The 21,483-nt window shown below is 50.2% G+C and overlaps 1 protein-coding gene across 1 annotated transcript; it reads left to right on the top strand.

Moving 5' to 3' along the window:
* The first annotated feature begins 5,470 nt into the window (after nucleotides 1-5,470).
* Nucleotides 5,471-21,212, top strand: RBM38 (RNA binding motif protein 38). Its single transcript, XM_055814150.1, has 4 exons — nucleotides 5,471-5,850; nucleotides 6,432-6,555; nucleotides 7,206-7,260; nucleotides 19,742-21,212. Exons 1-4 carry the CDS (start codon nucleotides 5,683-5,685, stop codon nucleotides 20,040-20,042), a joined length of 648 nt encoding a protein of 215 aa, XP_055670125.1. The 5' UTR covers nucleotides 5,471-5,682; the 3' UTR covers nucleotides 20,043-21,212.
* The last annotated feature ends 271 nt before the right edge of the window (nucleotides 21,213-21,483 follow it).

The following is a 21,483-nucleotide window of genomic DNA, read 5'->3' as shown; positions in this document are numbered from 1 at the left end:
ACTAAAGTAAGCTCGTGCAGGGTTTCATGGATTTGTTGCATGATTTAGTTGCAATATGAACATCACAGCACTTTTCATTAGTTTATTCACTAATAGGCCAAAAAGCGACTATCCCCAAGGTCGCAGGGAAGGCAAGGGTTACTATTGCTCTAGGCCAAGAGTTTACAATACTGATGATAACAAAACTATTTGGTATAGATGCCAACAATGCCAGAAAGCAAGTCACTATTCTAATCAAGGACAGTATTTTCACTGCTCAGAAAGCCAGCCCAGCTCTCTGCTGTCCAACCATGACAATCCCTGTTTGGCAGGCCCGACCAGATCTACAGCACCCTTGGTGCATTCTCATTCCAGCTCCCCACGCTTTGCCAGGACTGGGTAGTCTGTTTGCCTGGGACATTCACACACACAACTCCCAGGAGGCTACCGATGATAAACAGCGTGCTGCAGATCACGGAGGAGAAATTGCCCAAGAGCAGAGTAACCAGTGCCACTTTGCTGATACCAGCACCAATAAATGTAGGTTTGACTACTCCAGGTGTACTGCAGCACATGTGCACCACTAGCCCACTGAAGCACCCTTCCTTGCTGAGCCAGTCCTTGGTCCCAGATGGGTGGTTCGTTCTTCCCCTGTGACAGGCATGACAGACACAAGAGCATGTGGAAGAAGGGCCAAGCTACTGCGAGCAGCTGAGGCTCCAAGAAACTCAGGAAAGGGTGATGGTGGCGGTGTGAGCTGCAGGGAGTCTTCCTGCCACAACTCATCTGGTAGAGAGAAGCAAAGGAAGCTCTGACAGTGGCAGCACCCAGCAGTAGCAGTGGAAATCCATCCAGTGGACTTTGATTCCTAACATTACCTGTTGCTCCTGGGAAGTGCAGGGCCAGAGCAGCGGCAGGGAGAAACAGCAAGCTCTGGACACATACCATCCATAAAGAACAAAGCACAACGTTCCTGAATGTGGAAGTCCAGTCTTTGCTGATAGTTGCAGGTGTATGATCAATGTGATGGCACAGACTCTTGGTTTCATTGGCCATTATTCCTCTTATGCCTGTTTTTTATTTAGACTCCTATCAAAGGCTTACATTGCAGCTCTGCTTTCCTGCTGTGGCAAGACCCTCCAAGCAGCTATGAGCTCTGCAATTTCTCTCCCTAAACTCTGTTTAATTTTTAGGGAATCCTGTTAGCTGCTGCTGTGATTCAGTTTGTCCTTTGTCATGGTACAGACACACAACTTTCATTTTGCAAAGGGATGTCAAAGTGGGAAGGCAGGACAGTTTGGAAAAGTAGAACTAGTCTTTAGGACATTTCTTTTCACCACTCTCTCCAAAACGTGTGTGTGTTCCAGCAGAGTCAGGTGTCCCATTTGTTGCTTCTGTCAATCCCAGATTTACCAATGTTCGTATCCATGTAACATCTTAGTATGTTATCGCAGGTTGCTTGCATCATTCAGATCATTCTGTGACCACTAGAGCTGATCGTCTGCTCCTGCGTAACTAGTGTAGCCAGCAAAGGAAATAGAGCTTACTCAGCATCCCCAGTACTGAAATACTTCAGAAGAGGAAATAGTCCTGTTGGAAGATTCCTACCAAAACAAAACTCTATTCAAAAAGCAGTCCTGATTAGGAACATCCTCTACTCGAGTATTTTGTTACAAGTGGCCCAAAGGGGAAGAATTTTTATTTTTTAATTCTTGTTGCAGCAGCAGCTCTGAGTTAAGCAATGCTCATGGTGTGTTCAGGGCATCAAAGCAGAAAATCTGAGACAAAGGGTCCAGATGCAGAATTTCCTGCTATAACCTAAACCAAATGCCACTGAATGCAGCGTCCCTCAAGATCTCCCAGCTACGCTACTGTTCACAGCCTAGCTGGTGGCCAGCATCCAGACTGAGCATTAGTAAAACTAACAAACCAAACAGTTCCCACAGTAAGTCCCTTGCTCTCCGGCTTACTTATTTAACTGCGGAGCTTCTAAGAGGGTTGTTTCATCTACTCTTGTTGCAATAACCAGTAAGTGGGTATCCATGACAAAACCAAAGGGCACCACCCTACAGCAACGAAGTCTTGGCTAAGCAGCAGCAGAAACTGAAAAAGGTCAGAGCTCCACAGTAGCCCTGCTCCATTTTAAAGATAAAAACCCATCGGTTTCATAGAATCATAAATTGTTTAGGTTGGAAAAGACCTTTAAGACCATTGAGTCCAACTGTTTCCTAAGAAGTGAGGGAGGGTCTTCAATGGCTTTCACGTCAGACCTGGGCTGTCTCAACAGAATTCTCCCAAAGACACCAGGGGAAGAAAGGGAAATGCTCAGACAAGTACACAAGGAGAGCACAACAGAACTTCACTGACATTCATTCTACCTCTGCCTCCTAAGGCAGAGACAAGGACAGAAAAGGTGGCAGAGGGCAAGGAACAGGGCTAGCGCTGCTCCTCCAATGAATATGCTACTCTTTCCCCATCTCTCTGTCCTGTTCTTGTGTTCCCAGAGCTACAACTCTCTCTGCCATAACTTGTGTTTTTTCCTTTAGACAGGGACCGTTTCTACATGGTTCTGTACCTGGATGGTCTTGCAGTGCCACCTTCTCTAAGATTTTCAGTGGAAGCCAGGATGCTTGGCTTGGTGATCTGCAGCTGCTCCATTTCGTCTTGGATACTGCTGGTGAAGTCCACCAGAAGGAGCCTTTGTGTATCAGTTTTGCATAAGCCTCAAGGAATAGATTAACATGTAAGTAAAAAAGCCAGTGAGTTCTCTGAACTATGTTGAGTTATCATAAAATTAATCTTCCCAATCTGTATGAGGAAAGGATGCTCTGGATTTGCAATACAAATCCTATACATTAAGAATATGGATGGTTGGACACCGCTGCTAGAGATGACTTTAATCCCAGCCATCTCATTGATTGACCAGTGTTTTATTTCTTAATAACTACAGAGAACTAAATACAGCCCTACAACAGCATGTATCGGATATGTGTTCCCCTTTTTGCTCGCAGTCTGCTTCAGATTTGTGTTAAGCATTGTGCAGCGTTCCCCAAGGCAGCTTCGTACCTTGAGATGCGCCTGTCTCTGCAGGAGCGCTCTTTGACCAGGGAAACTTGAAACATTCTCTTCTTGGGTACTCTCCTGTGATTTTACTACAATAAATGTATCAGCAAATCAGCTCTGTTGAACTCCTGCAGTTTTGATCTGATGGCTGGATTTAATCTGTCAGTGTTTTGGGGAGGATGACTGCTTATCAGAAGAATGAGGGGGAAAAAATGTCAGAAAATTTAAAAATCAGTTCCCATAAAGTTACCCTTACTTGCTCTCTCTTATCTTCTCTGCTGTGTTTGTGGTAACAGCTCATCAGACCCTGTGCCTGTAATATCTGTACCATGAGACTGCAAGAGAACTTCTGTTCCTCTAGGAAAGAACAGGAACTGGGATTCCTCCTCTGAGAGATGTGGGGCTCATGCCTGAAGAGGATGTATGTGATGTTTTTCTCCCCGGGACCAATGTAATCATCGAGAACTGAAATACTTCTGGTAGCTTTTGCGAACTCTGTGAGCCTTGCCTTCTTTGCAGAGGAGCCAGAGTCTATGTGGACGATTTGAACCTTTGCCATCATTTGGAGCAGAATGAAGCTCTGTAAAAGGACAGCGACTGAATGCCAACTGGGTTGTCATTAGCCCGGGCGGCCCAGGAAGCAGCTGATGTGCAGTTTGTGGTGGAAGTCATGCAGACACAAGGGGTATGACTCAGTGATGGAGAGGCCCCGGCCTCTGGCTGTATTCCAGACTGAAGGTGGATTCTGGGCTTGCTGTCGGGATGGACCAGGGACAGCTAGTGGCTGCACGCACGCACATGGCTGCATAAAGCACAAAGGCTCTGAGGATTCCCCTGTGGCCCTCCCTTTCGCAGAAGGCTGTTAATGTTGCAGCGATGTCTGGTGCTGCTGGCCCGGGTCCTCCTTTCTTCCACAGTAATCAATGGACGCATGTCCTGGTCTTGAAGTCTGGCACTTTAGGAATGAAAAGCTTAATGGCTTTCCTTGGCTTTTTTTCCCCCCCTCTTCTTTTCTTTTATGAAGCATAGGGTGTTTAGAACTATGGAAGCAGTGCAAGAAAAATATTAATGAATAACTATGGAGTGCAGACATTAATGCATTCCTTTCTCTTGAAATAACTGGCTTTTCTCTGTGGGCTCTGTAAAAGAAAAATGTCTGCGGAGTCTGAACCTGCTGTATAGAAGCCAAAGAAGATGGTGATTTAGAACTTCACTGGCTTTTTTGTTAAAATGTTACCTCTGCATTTATCATGTGGCCAAAAATCATCTCTCTTTCTCCACACAATGATAACCCTGAGGAGGCAAGGTATGCCTAAGGCACAGGGGTGGTTCCTGAGGTACTGGCTGATGGCAACTGTGAGTGAAAAACGATTTCTAGGACCCCCCTCCCACCCCCCAGACTCTACCCGATGTTGGAGGAGAGGAATTAAAGTGTTGCGAGCACTCTACCATGGGAGTGCTCTGCAGCAGTGGATTTTGAAGCCCCGAGTAGCTTTTGCTTCCCGGCAGGTACGGAGGGGTACGCGAGCTGCGTGTGGGGCTGCGCCAGCAGCAATGCTCCAAGGTTTGAATCCAGCCTTCCCGGGCCAGGGCTGAAAACCGCAGGTCGGCTCAAGGCGGCGGCGCCTGACAGCCGGCCTTGCTCCAGCTGGTCCTTCGAGGGAGCGGAAGGCAGAGGGTGCCCGCGGCGGAGACCCCCGTGTCCCGCCGCCGGTGGAGCCGGGTGGGTGCCTCAGTGCCCCACGGAGCCCGGCTGCGCGGGCAGGCGCTGTCCGGCGCCCAGCGGAGCAGGAGGCTCAGGAACCTGCCCGAGATAGTTGCGGGGCTCAGTTCAGCGTTTAACCCCCCCGGCCACCTCTCCCCGATGGCGCCCACCCCTCCCTCAGCTGCCTCACCGCCTCGCCCACCCCGCCCGCCGCAGCGGCTGGCGAACGGGGCTTTGTCCCGGTGTCCCGGCCCGCCGGGACTGAACGCTGCAGCTGGGATCATTGTGCAAGGGACGGGGGAAGGGGGGTGCGACGGTGCCTCCCGCCAGGCGGTTTCCTTTGGCGGCCTGCGGCCCCCCTCGCCTGCCCCCTCCGCTCCCCGGGAGCCGCCGGGACTTGTAGTCCGGCCCGGCCCGAGGGGCTGCCCGCAGGGGACCCCCGCCGCCCCCGGGGGGTCCGCAGGGCCCAGCGCGGCTCCCGGCCGCCTGCCCGCCGGGGCCGGGGCCGCTCCGGCCGCCCCCTGCGGGACGCCGCGGCCCACGGCGACCCCCGCTGCCGGGCCGGAGGCAGCGCCCGGGTCCCCCGCGGCCCCCAGGGCCGGGCAGGGGCCGCGGCGGGCGGCGGGCGGGCGCGGAGCCGGACTACGGGCCCCGAGCGCCCCTGCGCGGCGGCGGGGCGGGGCGGGGCGGGCGCGGCCCTACAAAGGCGGCGGCGGCGGCGGGCGGCCGCTACTCACCGGCACCGGCGGGAGGGCGCGGCGCCGCCCGCGCTCCCGGGACAAAGCGCGGCCATGAGCCGGCTGTAGGCCCCCGGGACCCAGCCGCCGCTCCGCTCCCCCTCGGCCGCCGCGGGGGCTCGGAGGGGGGGGTGGTTGTTCTTCTGGTTGCCGGCGGCGCGGGGTGGATGCCGGCTGCGGCCGGCCGCGCCCGGCACCATGCACACCGTGCAGAAGGACACCACCTTCACCAAGATCTTCGTCGGGGGGCTGCCCTACCACACCACCGACTCCTCCCTCAGGAAGTACTTCGAGGTCTTCGGGGACATCGAGGAGGCGGTGGTGATCACCGACCGGCAGACCGGCAAATCCCGGGGATACGGCTTTGTAAGTGCCGCTCCGCTGCCCGGGCGCCGCGGTGAGGGGCTGGCGGAGCCCCGCTGGCCGGGCGCTGCCTGGTGCCCGCCGCCCGTCCCGTCGCTGCTGCGCGGCCGGGGAGGCCGTGCCCGGGGCTGGGCGGGGGCCCGGCGGGGAAGCCCCCCGCACCGCTCGTGTCAGCGCCTCCTTCCCCCCGGTCCCGCCGCCTCGGGCCTCCGCGGTCCCCGCCGTGCCGTGCCGCCCGCCCCCTCGGGGCGCTGCCCCCCGCCTGCCCGCTGCCCCGCACACCGGCCTGCGGGGGCTTTGGGACCGGCTCCGTCAACTTCGTCAAAAATCCTCGGGGGGAGGAGGTGGGGAGGGAGGGCAAACAGCTGGCGGGAGCCCAGCGGAGCAGCTGGGCGAGGGGGGAGCCCCCTGTTTCCTGGCAGGCCCCTGGGAGCCCTGCCCGCCTTTGCTGCCCCGGTGAGACCGCGGGGAGCGGAGTGTAGCTCCTGCTTCAAAATAGAACGATAAATAAACTCTGCTTGGTGCCTGTTGCTGGGGTGTTTACGAAGCGCTGTTGCCACAAACAAGGCTGTGCTTAATTCCAGGTGACCATGGCAGACAGAGCAGCAGCTGAAAGAGCGTGCAAAGACCCAAACCCCATCATTGATGGCAGGAAAGCGAATGTGAACCTGGCATATTTGGGAGCAAAACCAAGAAGTATTCAAACTGGTGAGGCATCCAGGAGATCCTGTCTCTCTGTTAGAATAACAAGTTACTCAAGCCGGATTCATCTCATCCGATGATGCGTGCTTACCCCTCATAGTTCTGAGGATGCTCTGTAGTCCAGTTACCTCTCTTCTGTATCTTCTTACTTGTACCTCTTCTATATCTTCTTACTTGTACCAGTTAACACTGGTGTTAGGCACCTAAGGCCGTGTAACAGAGTTAAAACTGTTTTCTTCTGTGGCTATGCTGTCCTCCTGTTATCTTCTCCGTTACACTGGTATTAGCAGTAAGATCCCTTCTGTCGTTCTGCCCTTTGGTTTAATGACTGCAGTAGCCAGTGTGTAAAATACGGCATTACACCCCCTTGTCTGTTCAATAACAGCACTTTCACACTGTTCTTTAATCGGAATTCCCATCTGGTCCTCGTGCATATCACATACACATATTAAGATTGACTCGCTTCTAAGTGGGGCTCTGAGTTTGCTCACATGCATAGCAGATAAAATGCATGTACATGTGGTCCGAGGTGTATACGCATTATTTATACGAGGTGTATATGCATTAATTATGCATGTATATTAAGAGTTGAACAGTACAATGGATGCCATTCATTAATATGCCTTTTTTTCTGAACTTTTTTTTTTTTTTTTTAGGTTTTACCATAGGTGTGCAGCAGCTACATCCAGCCTTCATTCAGAGACCCTTTGGGTAAGTGGAAACGTTTCTTAACAGACTGCTTGAAATCAAATTCATGAATCAACTTCCTCATTATTTAAAATATGTGAAAAAAGCCTTAGTTGTCAAGAGTGGACAGTTTCAACAGCTGTTGTTAATGTTTGGAGTACTTTATTTCTGGTGAAGATTTCAGAAGTTTTGTGCGTTTGTCAGCTTTAATGTAATTCCCAAAGATCCTCCTTTATCCTCAGTAATTCTTAGTCATAATAAACCCAGTGCATTGCTTGCTGCTTTGCCAACTTCAAGAATTCACAGGAATTAAAATAAATGGAAAATAGTTTCTCTATTATAGTACATAAGGTGTCAAAACAATTAAGCAAATTCGGTTCCCGTGTTTCTCGAATAAGATCTTCTGCTTCCTCTGTGCTGTTTCCCACGTAAATAATGCTTAGGATACAGTTTTATCCCAGAAAACAAATTGCATTGGAAACAAAGTCTGTTACTTAATGAAAGTAACATTAGGTCAAAAATTGATTTTGGACAGATGTTATACAAGGCTTGAATAGTCTGCAAAAGTGGGCTTTTGTCTGCTGTTTTCAATAGCTTATACCATCCCTACTCGGTTAGAAAAGTCCTCTTTTTATACATCTAATAGGATCTGGCAGCTGCTCGGCAAAAGACAAGTGTGCTTCACGAGAACAATAGTGACTGTCATACTGCCTTCATTTAACTGTTTAATGATTGATGCAGTTCTTTTTTTACGCCATTTCAGAAAGTGAATATTGATAGGGCTTTTTTATTACTATTTTGTAAGAGCATTAAGAAAGTAGGTGCATTTTTAAAAGCTTTTGAGCGCTGCTCTGTTGTGTTTTTTGTGTGACTCAATATAAATAGATGGGATTTTGGCCTTTGTCAACAGAAATAGTTCATCTCTTTCCTGCTCTGCTCATGTTTTTCTGGGGTGTTTTTTTTTCAAAGAGAAAAAAATTCTGCTAAAAACAAAACAGAAACTTTCACTCCTCTGCCCTCATGGCTGCAGTTGCCAACTGCCTGGGTAATCTCATTCCAGTCAGTTTATGGATGTAAGAGACTGTGTTGCCACAATAGTGCACACCCAGTGTACGTGTGTTGTGTACAGTTCAAACATGCCAGTTTTCATAAGTGGTTATGGCTTTGTTGGAAAGACTCGAAGAACATCTGTCATGAAATGAAGAGGATTTTTTTTTTTTTTTGTGCAAGAGCCACAGTAGTCTACATAGACAAGATGCTGCTTTTTAACAGCCCCCAAAGTAGGCAGTAGTAGTGCCTTTGAGATGGGAACCCCAGAGGCTTTCCAGGGGTGCACAAGAGCAGTGGATGGTAAAACCAGCCTGTTACAAGTTTTTCCGTGCATAGTAACAGAAAAGAGCAAAATGGTGAAGCATGTTAAACAAAATGTGTTGGCAGGAGCGCCAGCGCATGCCTGCTCCCCGTGCAGATAATCTGCTGTTCCTGTGGGTGCAATACAGGAACCCAGGAACCGTTCCTGCCCAGCAGCCGCAGCCCTGCAGCTCTGGAAAATGTAGGTTTTGGGGTGGTTTTTTTTTTTTTAACAGTTTGCTTTTAGTTTCACATACAGAGGAGTGTGGGATCGACTGACGTACATGTTCCTTGTGATCTAGACAGTTACTGTTCCAGTCTTTAGGCATTGGTTTCATCATTAAGCCAGCAGCGCTGCAGTTAGCACATACAGCAGAGAGCACTATAAATTATTTATCAGTTGCCAAGAGACAGGAACCAGGAGACTGGAGGGTTGGAGGGAGGGGATTATATATCATTATTTGCAAGCATCAGTAAACAAGAATTTCATTGCTTTCAGTCATTGCTGCAGCAGAATTGCTGGAAATGGGGGTTTGGCAAAATGCAGAGCCGTTTACCTGAGCACTGCGACTGGGGCTGCTCTGTGGCTTCTGAGCAAAGCATCAGGTGCTCAGTCAAGCAACAGAGCTTGGCTGCCGGTTCCCTCTTTGTCTCGTCAGTAGACCAACAAAATTAAGAGCATGCGAGGCTTCACTCTTGTGTTCCCACGAACCCGCAATTTCCTTGGCACTCTGTGGTGTTTGAGGATAGATGAGTTTATCAGGGTCTGTCTGTCTTCTGGAAGCTTCGTCAAATCGCTGTTGTCCACTTGCTCTGTGCTGCGTAGGGTGGATCCTGACCTTCCCCAGACAAAGCTCAGTGGCTCGTCTGCTTTGCCCGCAGTGTAAGACACTGCCTGGCTCTCACCCCTGCCGTTCCTGTCTGTGCAAAGTATTTGTGTCCAGGGGTTGGCATGTGGTTTCCAAAAGACGATTGTTATGGGATATGGGGTAGTAGGTGTGCAAGCTGGGCTTGGCAAGGAAGAAATGAATGAACAACCCATAAGCTGCTAGGCAGTAAAGTAAGAGAAAGCCAGCCAGTCACGTTCCAGCTATCAAGCCACAAAACACAGGTTTTGGTGAAACCTAAAATGAATGGAAACTATGAAAATTACCCAAACATCAGTGAGGATTATTTATAAACTGAAGGCTTCCCTCCCGAGCCCCAGGCACCCAAATGCAGCTGTAAATATTGCCTGGGGTATGCGGAACAGAAAGAGAAACCATGAAGAGCCTCTCTCCTTCCTCCTGCTGTCCTGGCAGGGGAGGCATGCAGCAGACAGCATGGAGTCGGTAGTAAATCCTGTTCTGAAAAGTAGTCCCTAGGTTGTTGTAACCGGAGATCTTGACAGTAATGCGAAGCAAAGGATGCGCTTGTGACTTGGAGATCTGGCTTCTGAGTTTAGGGAAGCAGCGTTAGGCCTGGGGGCTCAGCCCAGAGCTTACAGACTTCACTTTGCTTGGGTGCAGCTGGTGATGCCGCCGCATGTCCCTGCAGCCTCTAGCCAGCACAGAGCAGTGCTTACATGGTCAGAGGAGGTGGAGACCTTCTCTCCAAATGGAGCTGTCTCCTACTGCGGCAGCGTCCCTTTTAAGAAATTCTGAGAAACATGTGAAACGCTGTGGAAGCTGTTAGGAGCAACTGTGTAGATGACTTGACCAGGAGTACATGGTGACGTGGCAGAGCTGCTTGGTGCCCCCCCTCTTGGTTTTCTTTTCTGGGACTATGGTGCTTGAGACAGGTTTGAGTCTGCAGGGAATGGAGCTTCCCTGGCTCTCTTTGCAGCTGTGCTTGCTGCTCTGGATGCGAGCAGTGTATGGCAGATGCATTCCTGTGGCTGTGCCTCAGCGGAGCTATCTGTGTGGGAGATCTACCAGTGACTGAGTAAGTGACCGAGCTCTTGGAAGCATATAGCTGTCTCTTGTAGCAGGATCCAGCTCTCTGTATCTGCACATTGGGTGCCGCTGCTCCAGAGACCCTGCTGCCCATCCTTGTGTAGTTGCTTATTTTGTGGCCCCCTAATTCTGTCCCACATTCAGTCTTGGGCAGCATCAGAAAGAGTTAAATCTCTTTTGAGTTTGCAATTTCATGCATTGATGCTGCTGCAGTTAGGAAGTGAAGAAAGCCCCTCTTTGTGTCAGCCCACCCTCCCTCGCAGCTGTTTATCCTTAAAACTTCTCTACTGGGTTAAAAATAAAAGGAAACAAACTTTCATCTTTTCTGTGGTTATGCTTATAAAATGGCACACGCTGGCCTTGCTGTGCTCAGCCTCTGTCAGCTGGCATCCCCCTGCTCCGACTTCCTATTGCACCACTTACCAAAAAGCTGTCCCGCTGCAGGACCCCAGCCTGCTCTGCCGGTCACACGTGGCTCCCATGGGGATGACACACCCGGCACCTGTTGTTTATCATGTGACAATAACATGAAAGCTTTCGTGGGGGGATTTCCTAAGAAACGTTCAAATCCATTTTCCAAATGGCTTCAGCTGCTAGTTCTCAGGCATGCTGACTGCTGTTCAGACCAAACACTTGCCAGTCAAAGAGGCCTTTTCTTTTTTTATTTTAATTTTAAGAGTACACATGTATTTACAAGCAGATCAGATGACTTTGCGAATTTTCTTGAACGTGTCCTTCAAGGTGGCAAATGCTGGTATCAGACCCAAGGGCCTGATGTACAAAACTTTCTGACTTTGGGCACAGTTTGCTCATGTCCTGCCTCTTGTGTAGGCCTGCAGAACCATACAGAGGAGAGTATCGTTGGATATACTGACCTTACGCTTGGCTACGTAAGTGGTATGCCAGGCTCAAGGCAGTAGTAGCCCTCTTGCAGGGGGCAGGCTCTGGGTGAAGGGTGCTGCTGCCATGCCAGTGCCATCGGGGCACAGGGCTGCGTGTGATGGCGAGCGAGACTGATCTGGCTCTAGCTTTGTCTTTACAGCACGTGACTTGAGTTGTGCCATCTTCTCTGCATGATTCTCCTGCTTTGGTGGGTTTGCTCTGCATCCTCCTTAGCAGCAGAGACTCAAGTCCCCTTGTTGCAGGAGCTGGGGAGTGGCAGGTGGAAACTTCTCCTATTCCGATCTGGCTGGTGCCCTGTGGTCCCAGTGTGGGAGATGCGTGCACCTGTCTGAATTTTCAGAGCAGTCCAGCTCGTACTTGATCTCATCTTTCCTTTGTGCAGCTGTTGGCATACTGGTCCCCGACTCTGTAGTATTAAACGCATGCCCAGTAATTCGAATGATAAATGCAGCTCTGACCAGCCTGCCTGTGAGCTGAGGACACCAGCGGGGGAACTAGACAGTTGTTGTGCTGATAATTTGGTAGCAAGGACACTGGGTCACTTCTAAATATGACTTAGATGAAGAACTTGTTCCCCACAGATGGGAGCAAGCTACATACCAGAGCTAAATATACTCTATGATCACAAAAGATGAAAAGTTGAGGACCTCAGAGTTAAAACTGAGCCTCCTGTTTTTTGGTCTCTAAATCCTGTAAACAGGATCGTGCTGTCCCCTGCAATCTCCCTGTCACCAGCTCTCCTGTGCCATAGCTGAGCTGCTGCTGGCTGCGCTCTGGCCAAAGCACCGGAGGCTGGGAAAGCCATGCCGGGGGCAGGCTCACAGCCCCCCCGTGATTCCAGCTTGCAGGAAGGTGCGGTGAGAGGTGTCTTAGGTGCTGTAGAACAACAAAGGCACAACTGGCAGCAGAGATCACTGGAACTCTTAAAATGGAATTTCTTTCTTGGCTGAGGAACTATTTGTTTTATCAGTGTAGGCTTTCTTTTATCAAAAATAGGTATTTCATTGCTTTTTCTGTAGCTAAAGCATTCTACCTCAGAGCGCTTCATCTATCCAAGAAATAGTTTTTGATAAATCAAATGTGTGGATGTTTTTAATTAAAAGTCAGCGGAAGGGATCATGTGTAAAGAAAGTCTGTTAAAAAATGGAACCAGTTGAAAGTAGTCAGTTTGATACATACTATGCCAAAACTTGTCAGGTACTTGAGAAGACTTTAGAGATCTTTCTGCAGCCGTTGGTTTTCTCCAAGTTGTAGAAGAAAATTGGCGGGCTTAGTTAAAGGCAGAACTCCTGGGGCTTCCTGGGTTTTTCTGTCAGAGCTTTTGGGTTTCCTCCTGTGTGGACAGGACGAATCTAGCATCTCCCTGGCTTTCTCACACTGATGCTGAAGGACTCAGGCTCCAGTAGTGTACTGGTGTGAGGCATTTTCTCTTTCTTCTGTCAGTTCATTTCTGGTTTGGCTGTGCTGATAACTGAAAAGGGGAGGGGTTTTTCCTTCTCTGGATAGCTGACTAGTTGTGGATAAACTTCCATGTGGCTTTTTCCTTGGTGCCAGATGGCTCTTGTTTCAGGCAGATGTTATCTCCTGCTACCTGAGTGTTTTTCAGCCTGCTGCTCCAAAACTATTTTTGGTCTGGCCCAACATGCCTTTGTTTGGGATTAGTTTGGGTTTGTTGTTTTTTTTTTTTTTTCCTTTGGGTGTGGGGGAAGCAAGATGCAGAGGATAAAGTAATTGCTGAGCCTGGCTAACTTGTGGTGGAGCTCAGCATGTTCTTCTCAGACTGTTGGTTAAGCTGAGAAAAAGGATTAGATCTTTGTGAGAAGATGTACTCTTACCTGCAGCCTCTTTTTATTTATTTATTTATTTCAGGTTTTCCCCCCACATTTCTGCTTTGGCTGTGGGGGAAGGTATAGATGGCATTTCTTCTTACTTGTTCTTGTGGGATCCACCTTCCTTTTCTATGGGCCATGAGTTTGTTGCATCATGAAGTCAAGTGATGTGCTAACGCTGTAAAATGGGGACGTGTCTGGGCTACAGTGGGATCTCAGCTGCTGCAGTGCCTCCTGTTCCTTGTGTTTTCTCTCTCCTGGCACAATGAAAATAAATTGAAATCACTGGTTGCTCTTGTACCCTTAAGTTGGCATTTGTATTCCTCCAGCAGCAGTTTTGGTAGGCTCAGCAACCGGCAGAGGTTATCTCTGAATCCTGCAATACACTCGCTTTTTCTCTTTACTGATTCCAGCCTGGGACAGTCAGTTGTGCCAGGTCATTCCCTGGTGGCTGCCACCAGTGAGGTGATGCCTGGTCCCAACTGGGAAGCAGGCAGCCCAGTGTACCTGTTTGCACAGGCTGCTATCTAAATCTCAGGGGGCCAGGGGAGGGCGAGTAGAAGGCAGTCAGGCAAATTACTTATAAGATGAGCAGAAATTGTGTTGGTTGGTTTGCTATTTTGTGTTTGTGTCAGCCTGTAGTAGGTGAGGATAAATACTGTACCACGGAGCTGCAGCGTTTGTCCTTGTCTTACTTAAGCCGGCTGCGATCGCTGGCTGCTGAGGCAGAAGCTGCTGAAATTTCAGCAGATGTTTCAATCTGCTTTAGTAAGGGACATTTCAGGACCGGAGGTTGGCCATGTCAGTGGTTGAAGCCCAGCCCGTGGCAGTGAATGGTGATGGATGGTGCAGTGGTCAGAGCACAGTGGATGTCCCAATCTGCGCCAGAGTGTTGGTGGATAAGCTCTGCATGATCTCTGGAGCAAGAGTCTTTGTTGGCAGGCAGGGACTGCTTTGGCCATGCTCCAGCCTGTAGCCCTCCCCCCCCCCCCCCCCCCCCCCCTCCAGTATCTGGATATGAGAACAGGACTTGAATTTTTCATGTTTCTACAGCCTGTCATTGTGGCTGGGGCCCATAGGATACGTATGGCCAAGCCAGCCACCGCTCCACACAGGCTTCCTTAAAGTGGCTCCATGAGGTGAGTGCTTGCTGGCTTGGGAGTGTCCTTCAGGAATGATGTTCTTGGGGCGTGAGTTACATCAGGATGTGTCTGTGCATCGCCAGCTCCGAGGTGGTGGTATGGCACTGCTAATGCGAGCATGGCCACGAGTAGCTCCTGCACTGCCACTGCTTTCCTTGGTGTTGCTGGGATGTGCTCCCCAGAGCAGCTTCTGTCGGCTGCTCTTGAAATCATCAACCCACTTCAAAATACATCTTAAAATCTGTCACCCAGGCTGCGGTTGGACGTGTTATTTCACCAGAGCTAGCTTTCTTGGTGCTGTCACGCACAGCTGTGCCTGTGCTCAGCTCATCTTCCAGTACCAGCTACCAACTGAAGCCCAGCACCGCCTGCCATCATGTGTTGTGGCAGTGTGGGTGCCCCTGCAGCAGCTAATGGGTCAGCTCTAGTGGAAATGGAGGCGAAATTCCTGGGGTCATATGCCAGAATTTGTGCCTTCACTGGCAGACACAAAGGGCTCTGTTTCTTTTATTCTTCAAGGAATAAAAGGCTGGTCGTCGCAGTGGCATTTGTGTGCTGATCTCTGTGAGACTGCCAAGAGCCCCGTGCCCTTCCTTGTTTGCCAAGTGTTTGCGTGATGCTGTGTCCCTCTTGACAGAGGGTTGCAGTTGTCTCCCACCTCTCTCCAGGAGCAGTGAACCACATCCCAGTGTGGCTGGCAGAGATCAAGGGGCTCAGATCTTGGATGCTGGTCTCCCAGATCCATGCGGCTTGCAGGAGCTGCTCATGGCTCATGTCCTGCAGGATGGGAGAGAGATGAGAAAGTGCAGCTAAAGCACATTTTAGGTGTAAATCTGATATAATCAAACATATAAAGTGCCTCCAAGAGCTCTGCCAGACAGAGTGCTGACAAGGGAGAGGGCCTCATTAGCTCCTTCCTCTTCCTTGCCGTTTGAGAAGAGGTGTGGGGTGCACGACCATCTGACTTGTCCATTCTTCCTGGCTGCCCCTGGATCTGCGGCTGCCTGCCAGCGCACGCCTGCCGGTGTGGTGGGGAGAACCCGGTGGTGGCAGGTTTGAAAAAGTCCGTTCCTGGAGCAGGCAGCACCCTCCAGGAGCCAAGGGCGCTGGCAGCTGCCAGCCCCACCTGATGCAGTTGAACATCTCCACCCAGGACCGCACCACAAACAGCTGCTTTTGTTCTGCCCTTCGTGTGTTGCACAGCAAAAGCAGAAGCTGAGCCTGTGTCTCCTCTGCCAGTGGCTCTGTAACGATCTGTTTTGTTCCTAATCTTTCAATTTTGGCTGCCAGGGCAGCGTCGCGTCGTGCCATGTAGTTAGGAACAGGGGCTAGCGTGGTGGTCCCGGCTGCCCTCCTGCACCACGATGGCCCTCCTGAGTCCCTCCTGCGGCCACCGCTGGCTCTAGACTTAGGTTTGACCATGCTCGTTGCATTTTGTGGCCTTTGCCCGTGATTAATCATAATGCCGTAAGCATCTCGTACTTCTGCTGTTCACGGGATGACTTTAATGTGTGGTGGCAATGGCTGATCACTTGGTTGATGTTTTATAATCACATTGTGTGTATTCTAGATGAAGTTCTCTTCTGGCTGGCAGGGTTCATCATGGGGGATGGAGGAAAACTGCAGGGAGGGAGGAAGGGAAAGGTGTCTTAAAACACAGATGTGACTCATTCTGTAGAAATTCAGATTAGAGTTTGCTGATTTCTAGAAAAAGAACTCCAAAAGAGCTTTTTTCTTTCCTGAAAGATCATCTTCAGAGATAATTGAAGGAGGGGGGAAATATTTTGGGACTTTTCTGTGGATGTGAAATGTAGCCAGCAGAGAACTTCATTGTACTGCACTGGTTTGTTTTGTTTGTAGCTGCAAGTCATCAAAGTGACCTTACCTTGGGCTGTGTGTTTTGATCGATGAGTTGCCATCTGTCCACCTAATTCAGAAATCCAAACTGCATAATACCTCGATTGAAATGTCAAGCTAAATTATTAAAACCCCACAGACCAAAAGAACCTTCCCTTTTACATAGAAGCAGATCCTGGAGTTGCTGAATGTGATTTTTCTAGTGCAGTAAACTATGGTGTGTGATGTGGGCTTGTGTATGCATTGGGCTGGGATGTATTTCTGGAAACAGTATACACGTACTTATTGTATTCATAGCTAATGGTGCTTTTTATTCAAAGTAGCATTGAAGAGCTGGAATTTTTCCTTGCTGAGGGGAAAAAAAAAAGTAGTGCAGGATGCCACAGATTTCCTGTCTCTCTGGAGCACACCGTGGGAACTGCGATGGAGGAGCTATGTACATGAAAGCAAAGCCGACGTGCGGAGTTTCTCAGGGACAGGTTGGGAGCGTGTTCTCGCCCTGATGGCTCCGTATACGGCCCCGTCCCGTGCATGGGGTGTGCCAGCTCCGAAGAACAGTTGGGTGGTAGCAAGGGACATTGGGGGTGACCTGTGGAGCTGCTCGAACAGGATGATGCTCAGGCTGGATGGCTTGGAGGCTCTGGGACTGTCCTCTTGGTCATTTTGCAGGCACGGGCTGAATGTCTGTGTGCAGGAGAAGTGCAGGCCCCTCCTCTGCTCCTGCTGGTGGGTGTTTCTCAGTGAGTCCTGAGCATGAGGGTTGTGCATTTGTTTTTTGTTGCATTTGTGGAGTGGTTTTAACACTTCGTCAAGCACCCTGGAGTAGCAGGAATCCTGGTAGTGGGACACCACACATAGGGAGAAGTGACAGGCAGCCAGAGATTGTCACCAACCTGAGATGCAGGCTGTTGTCTGAGCTGCCAATTTACGAGGGTGTAGAGCAGGAGGCATGCGTGGGGTCCACTCATCTCATCTCTCCTCCAGCGGTTGTGTGAGCCTTCTGGGTCAGGACTAGGTCCAGCTCCTCAGAAGAGGTGGCGGCAGCCGCTGTCAGATGCGAGTGCATGACATGAAGTGCCCTTGGTCTGAACTGGTGCGTAAGCTGTAGCTCTGATTTGGCTGTGCCGGCCTCAGTTGAGAGCAGAGCTAAACCAAAAAGCGATTCAGTAAATTTCTGCTGCCTCATCTTGTTCTTGTTAGTCACAGGGTGATTTCGGGTATGGTGCATTTATGGACTGAAGGGCTGCGAGGTCCCTCTCTCTGCACTACACCAGGAATAGCTCTGAGCTCTGTCTGGAGATGGTCTTGCACTTCATCAGCCGAAGGCTGAGGTGCTGCTTTCCACCATCCATCCCCCCCAGTGCTGCTCCTCAGGGGGTCACCTTGTTATATCTAAGGGCCCTGTTGCTCTTTGTGGGAAGGAGAACAATCATTCTCTCATCATGCAGATAGCCTCAAGAAAAAAGCAAAGTGCATATGTGAGTGGGGAAAAAGAAAAGTATTCAGATGGGCACTTGTTTGCGAGAAGCCTTTCTCCTGTCTGAAGAGCACGTTAAACCATCCAGTCCTGGTTGTAAAGCGAATGGGAACAGCCCCGTAAGTGCTGGATAGGAGGGACCAGCCCCACGTGGACCCCAGGACCTTGTAGGTGGTGGCTGAGACCTAGGACAGGTGCTCAGGTGGATCGAGGGTGGCCAGTGACCCATCCAGCAGAGGTGTCCAGTCCCTGGCTGTGCGTCCCTCCGAAGCAGCCGAGCACTGGGTCCAGCTGCTGGGCAGCGGGAGGAGGCTGCTGGGGTCTGCAGCCCCAGCGATCAGATGGGTGGGTGGGCAAGGTACCCTCCCCCTGACCCACTGAGCTTGGCTTTACAGAGCATGTATGGGCCTGTGTCTTGTGAAAAGCCTGTGGGAGGCTTTTAAAAGTGGTCATGTTTGAAAATGTGCTGTCACAGACATCCACGCAGAAATCCCAAAAATATTTGAATCTGCATAAACTCTCTGCAGAGTTTTACCTTGGGGGTTTTTTTTGTTTGCCAGAATGGGTTGGGTGGAATGAGCTCTCCTGCGGATGGCTTTTGGTTTGTGCCGTGGCCTCATTGATTCAGCGAGCAGCCAGCCGAAGGGACCTTTTCCACAGCGTGCAGGTTGCGGTGCACGTGGCTTTGATCTCTCAGTGGTCATGTGCAGTTTGCTGGTGGCAGCCTGCAGCCCCCTATTTCTTAAACAAGCCCCAGATCTGTCAAGCCTGCACACATTGGAGTGCTCTGCTGCCGAGGGCTGTGCAGGCGGGTACCGTTTGCTCTCCGCAGTTAATGTGCAATTGCCCATTTTTGTCTGGCCCATGGCAGTTTATGTGGATGGACCTAAACCTTCAGGTCTGCCCAGTTTTTGCTCTTGTTTGAGGCCTGACTTGTGGGCTCCTTGGAAAATATAGCCCTTTTATTTTGCTTCCCCCCCCCCCCCCCCCCTTCTTTTTCTTTCTTCCTCATTAGCAGTTTCCAGCAAATTAGTGGGCAATCCTGCATTAGTCATCTCCAGGATCTTTCAGTCTATGGACTTTAATTGACTGTGGCATTGTTAAGTTCCTTTCAGCAGCACGGCTACCTTGGGGCAGGGGCAAACCGGCTGGTGAAAAGCAACGCTTTAGGACCTGCATTAACAGGGCAGAGAAATGCCGGCGGCTGGCTGGCCACAGAGCCTGGATGTAGAACTCAAGGGCACATGAGCATCACTGCCAGGCTGGGGGCTGCTGGCGTGGTCGCTACTGCAAAGTGTTACTGAAGAGAAGAAACCCAGAATTAATGTATCGTGTTTTACAACACACACCCTGTAGCATTGCCCTAAACACCCGGTGTTATGGAAACATAGGCTTAAATGTGTAGTAACTGATAATAGCTGGCAAGCTGGAAGGCCTGCATCTGTGCCTGGGGACAGCAGTTGTCCCTGGTGGGATGCTGCTACCCTGATGGGATGAGCCAGGGAGTGACCAGGTGTCCCTGGGGCCGGGAGGTGCCCCACAGGGGCTGTGGGTCCTCAGGAGCCTCCAGCAGGATTTGGGTGGTAGTGGGGAGCGTGGACCTGGAGGATACAGGAGGTGGCAAGGCTGCCAGCACTGGCAGGGCATGTGGGGGCCAGGGACATGTGGCGAGCCAGTCAGGCAGTGGGGCTGTATCGCAGCCATCCAGGGAGGTTATTTTGGGGACCAGCAGCCTGGAGAGTGGGAGACAGAAGACTTGGAGACCAGGGTGTGTGTCTGTTTTTGCAGTCCGTGCTTCATCTTGCACTACTGGGGGTCATCTTCCAGCCTTGGGGTCTAGGAGTGGTTTGCTTTCCATTCCCTCCACCCCAAGCAGCACCGCTCACTCGAGGGCAGCACTGCTGGGCAGCACCGTTTCTGTGGCTGACACACGTGGATTTGGGGAGAAGGAGGGGGACATGCAGGCTGGAGGGAGCCCAGCCCCTTGCTGACTCTCTCCCTTTGCCTCCACAGACTCACGCCTCACTATGTTTACCCTCAAGCTATCATCCAGCCCAGCGTGGTGATCCCTACCCCTGTGCAGTCCATCACGTCTCCCTACATTGACTACACCGCCGCCAGCCAAGCCTATTCCCAGTACACCACAGCTGCCTACGATCAGTACCCCTACGCTGCCTCTCCTGCTGCCGGCTTTGTGGGATACGGCTACACGGGCACAGTCCAGCCTCCCATCACCGCCAGCAACCCAGCGGCGCCCGCCACCGCTTTCGTGCAGTACCAGCCCCAACAGCTGCAGCCCGACCGCATGCAGTGAGGGCCCTCCCTGCGCCTTCGCCACCGAGGACAATCTTTTACAATGGAAGGATATGACTAGGACAACAAAAGCGACAAAAAACCCCCAATAAAAGAAATAAAACAAACAAACAAACAAAAACCAAAAAGAAAAAAAAACACCACCCCACCCCTTCATCCCCTTTACATAGGTGCATATCAATACCTAAGCTATTTATAGTGTTGAGGGCAAACCCAAACCCTTGCAGTCTGACTGTGCTTATGAAAATGGACTTCTGGTAAGGTTTGGTTTTTTTTGTATTTTTTTTTCTCCCCTAATCTGGACAGATACTGTCTTGAAGATGTTCTAAAAGTGACTGAAATGTTTCACAGGAAAACTACAGATTCTTGCACACATCGTGGTCTGCTTCCATCACCCGTGGTCTTCTTTCTGCCCCTACCCTGTCTGCCCCGTCAGCCCTTCCTTCCTCATCAAACCTGCAGTCCTCTTATTTACTGTTGAGGTACAGAGGTACTTGGAGAACATGGAAAAAAGCAATCTTATTTTTTGGTTGTACAAAAACTTTGTAATACTCAGAGATGCCTTAGGAAAAAAAAAAAAGAAAAAGAAACTATTTTTTAATATTTATTGCGATTTTATTCGCATGAGCTGTGAATTACAGACAGAAGAATAGTAGTAAGTATCTGCCTTGTTTAATTCTCATTTTACTAAATTATTGTATGTAGGTAAAAGTTCTTAAGTAATTGCTGAATCACTTCAACATGCAAAAGGGAATATTGGCTTGAAGGAGAGCAGAATATTCCTTTAGTCAACGCACTGTACTATTTTCTTATTGTAATTGTTACTCTGTTAAGATTATCTCAAATTTAGGTATATTTTTAAATGCAAAAAACCAACCAAGAATACTGAACATTTTGTCTACTTTGGTAGATCTTTTGTTACAATGCTGCAACCTATGGAGACATTTACAGTATTTATGTAAAACAGATCTGGGGCTGTTGGCCAGCGATGCTTAGGGGAATATCATGAATGGAGCAAAAGAGAAAAAGGTGTAATGTCATTGAACATGTGGGTAAAGGTAACCTTTTAATGCCTATAATCCAACAGCCAAATAAAGGAAGAGAACAGATGATGTAAATTAAGTGCATTTCTACAAAGAACAGCAATAAACTATTTTAACTTTTAAAATTATTTGATACTGTATGGTACCATGTTTGCTTGGCTGAAGCCTGTTAGGCAGTACTTTCAAACTGACCTGATATGCTGGGGCCTTTGCCCGCGAGCGTGCCAGAGTGGGCTGGGAGCCTGGCAAGCACCCCCGCCCGCATCCTGACCTGGCACTGCACCGTGCAGGCGTTGCAGGGTGCCTCCGTCCCTCGCAGTGTGTCCTGTCAGCTGTTACTTGCTCTGCATGTCCCATGCTTGAGATTTTTAAGCTCCTGGAGCATCGTGGTCCCCAAGG

Source organism: Falco peregrinus, chromosome 9, assembly GCF_023634155.1.
Source record: "Falco peregrinus isolate bFalPer1 chromosome 9, bFalPer1.pri, whole genome shotgun sequence".
NCBI classification, from domain to species: Eukaryota; Metazoa; Chordata; class Aves; order Falconiformes; family Falconidae; genus Falco; species Falco peregrinus.
This window is presented reverse-complemented; position numbering and strand designations above follow the sequence as displayed.

What these genes read in the sequence shown, in the direction of transcription:
- RBM38 (XM_055814150.1), top strand. Translation starts at nt 5,683, where the DNA reads ATGCACACCGTGCAGAAGGACACCACCTTCACCAAGATCTTCGTCGGG. An exon ending in AATCCCGGGGATACGGCTTT is followed by an intron (nt 5,851 to 6,431) that starts GTAAGTGCCGCT and finishes GCTTAATTCCAG; the next exon opens with GTGACCATGGCAGACAGAGC. An exon ending in ACCAAGAAGTATTCAAACTG is followed by an intron (nt 6,556 to 7,205) that starts GTGAGGCATCCA and finishes TTTTTTTTTTAG; the next exon opens with GTTTTACCATAGGTGTGCAG.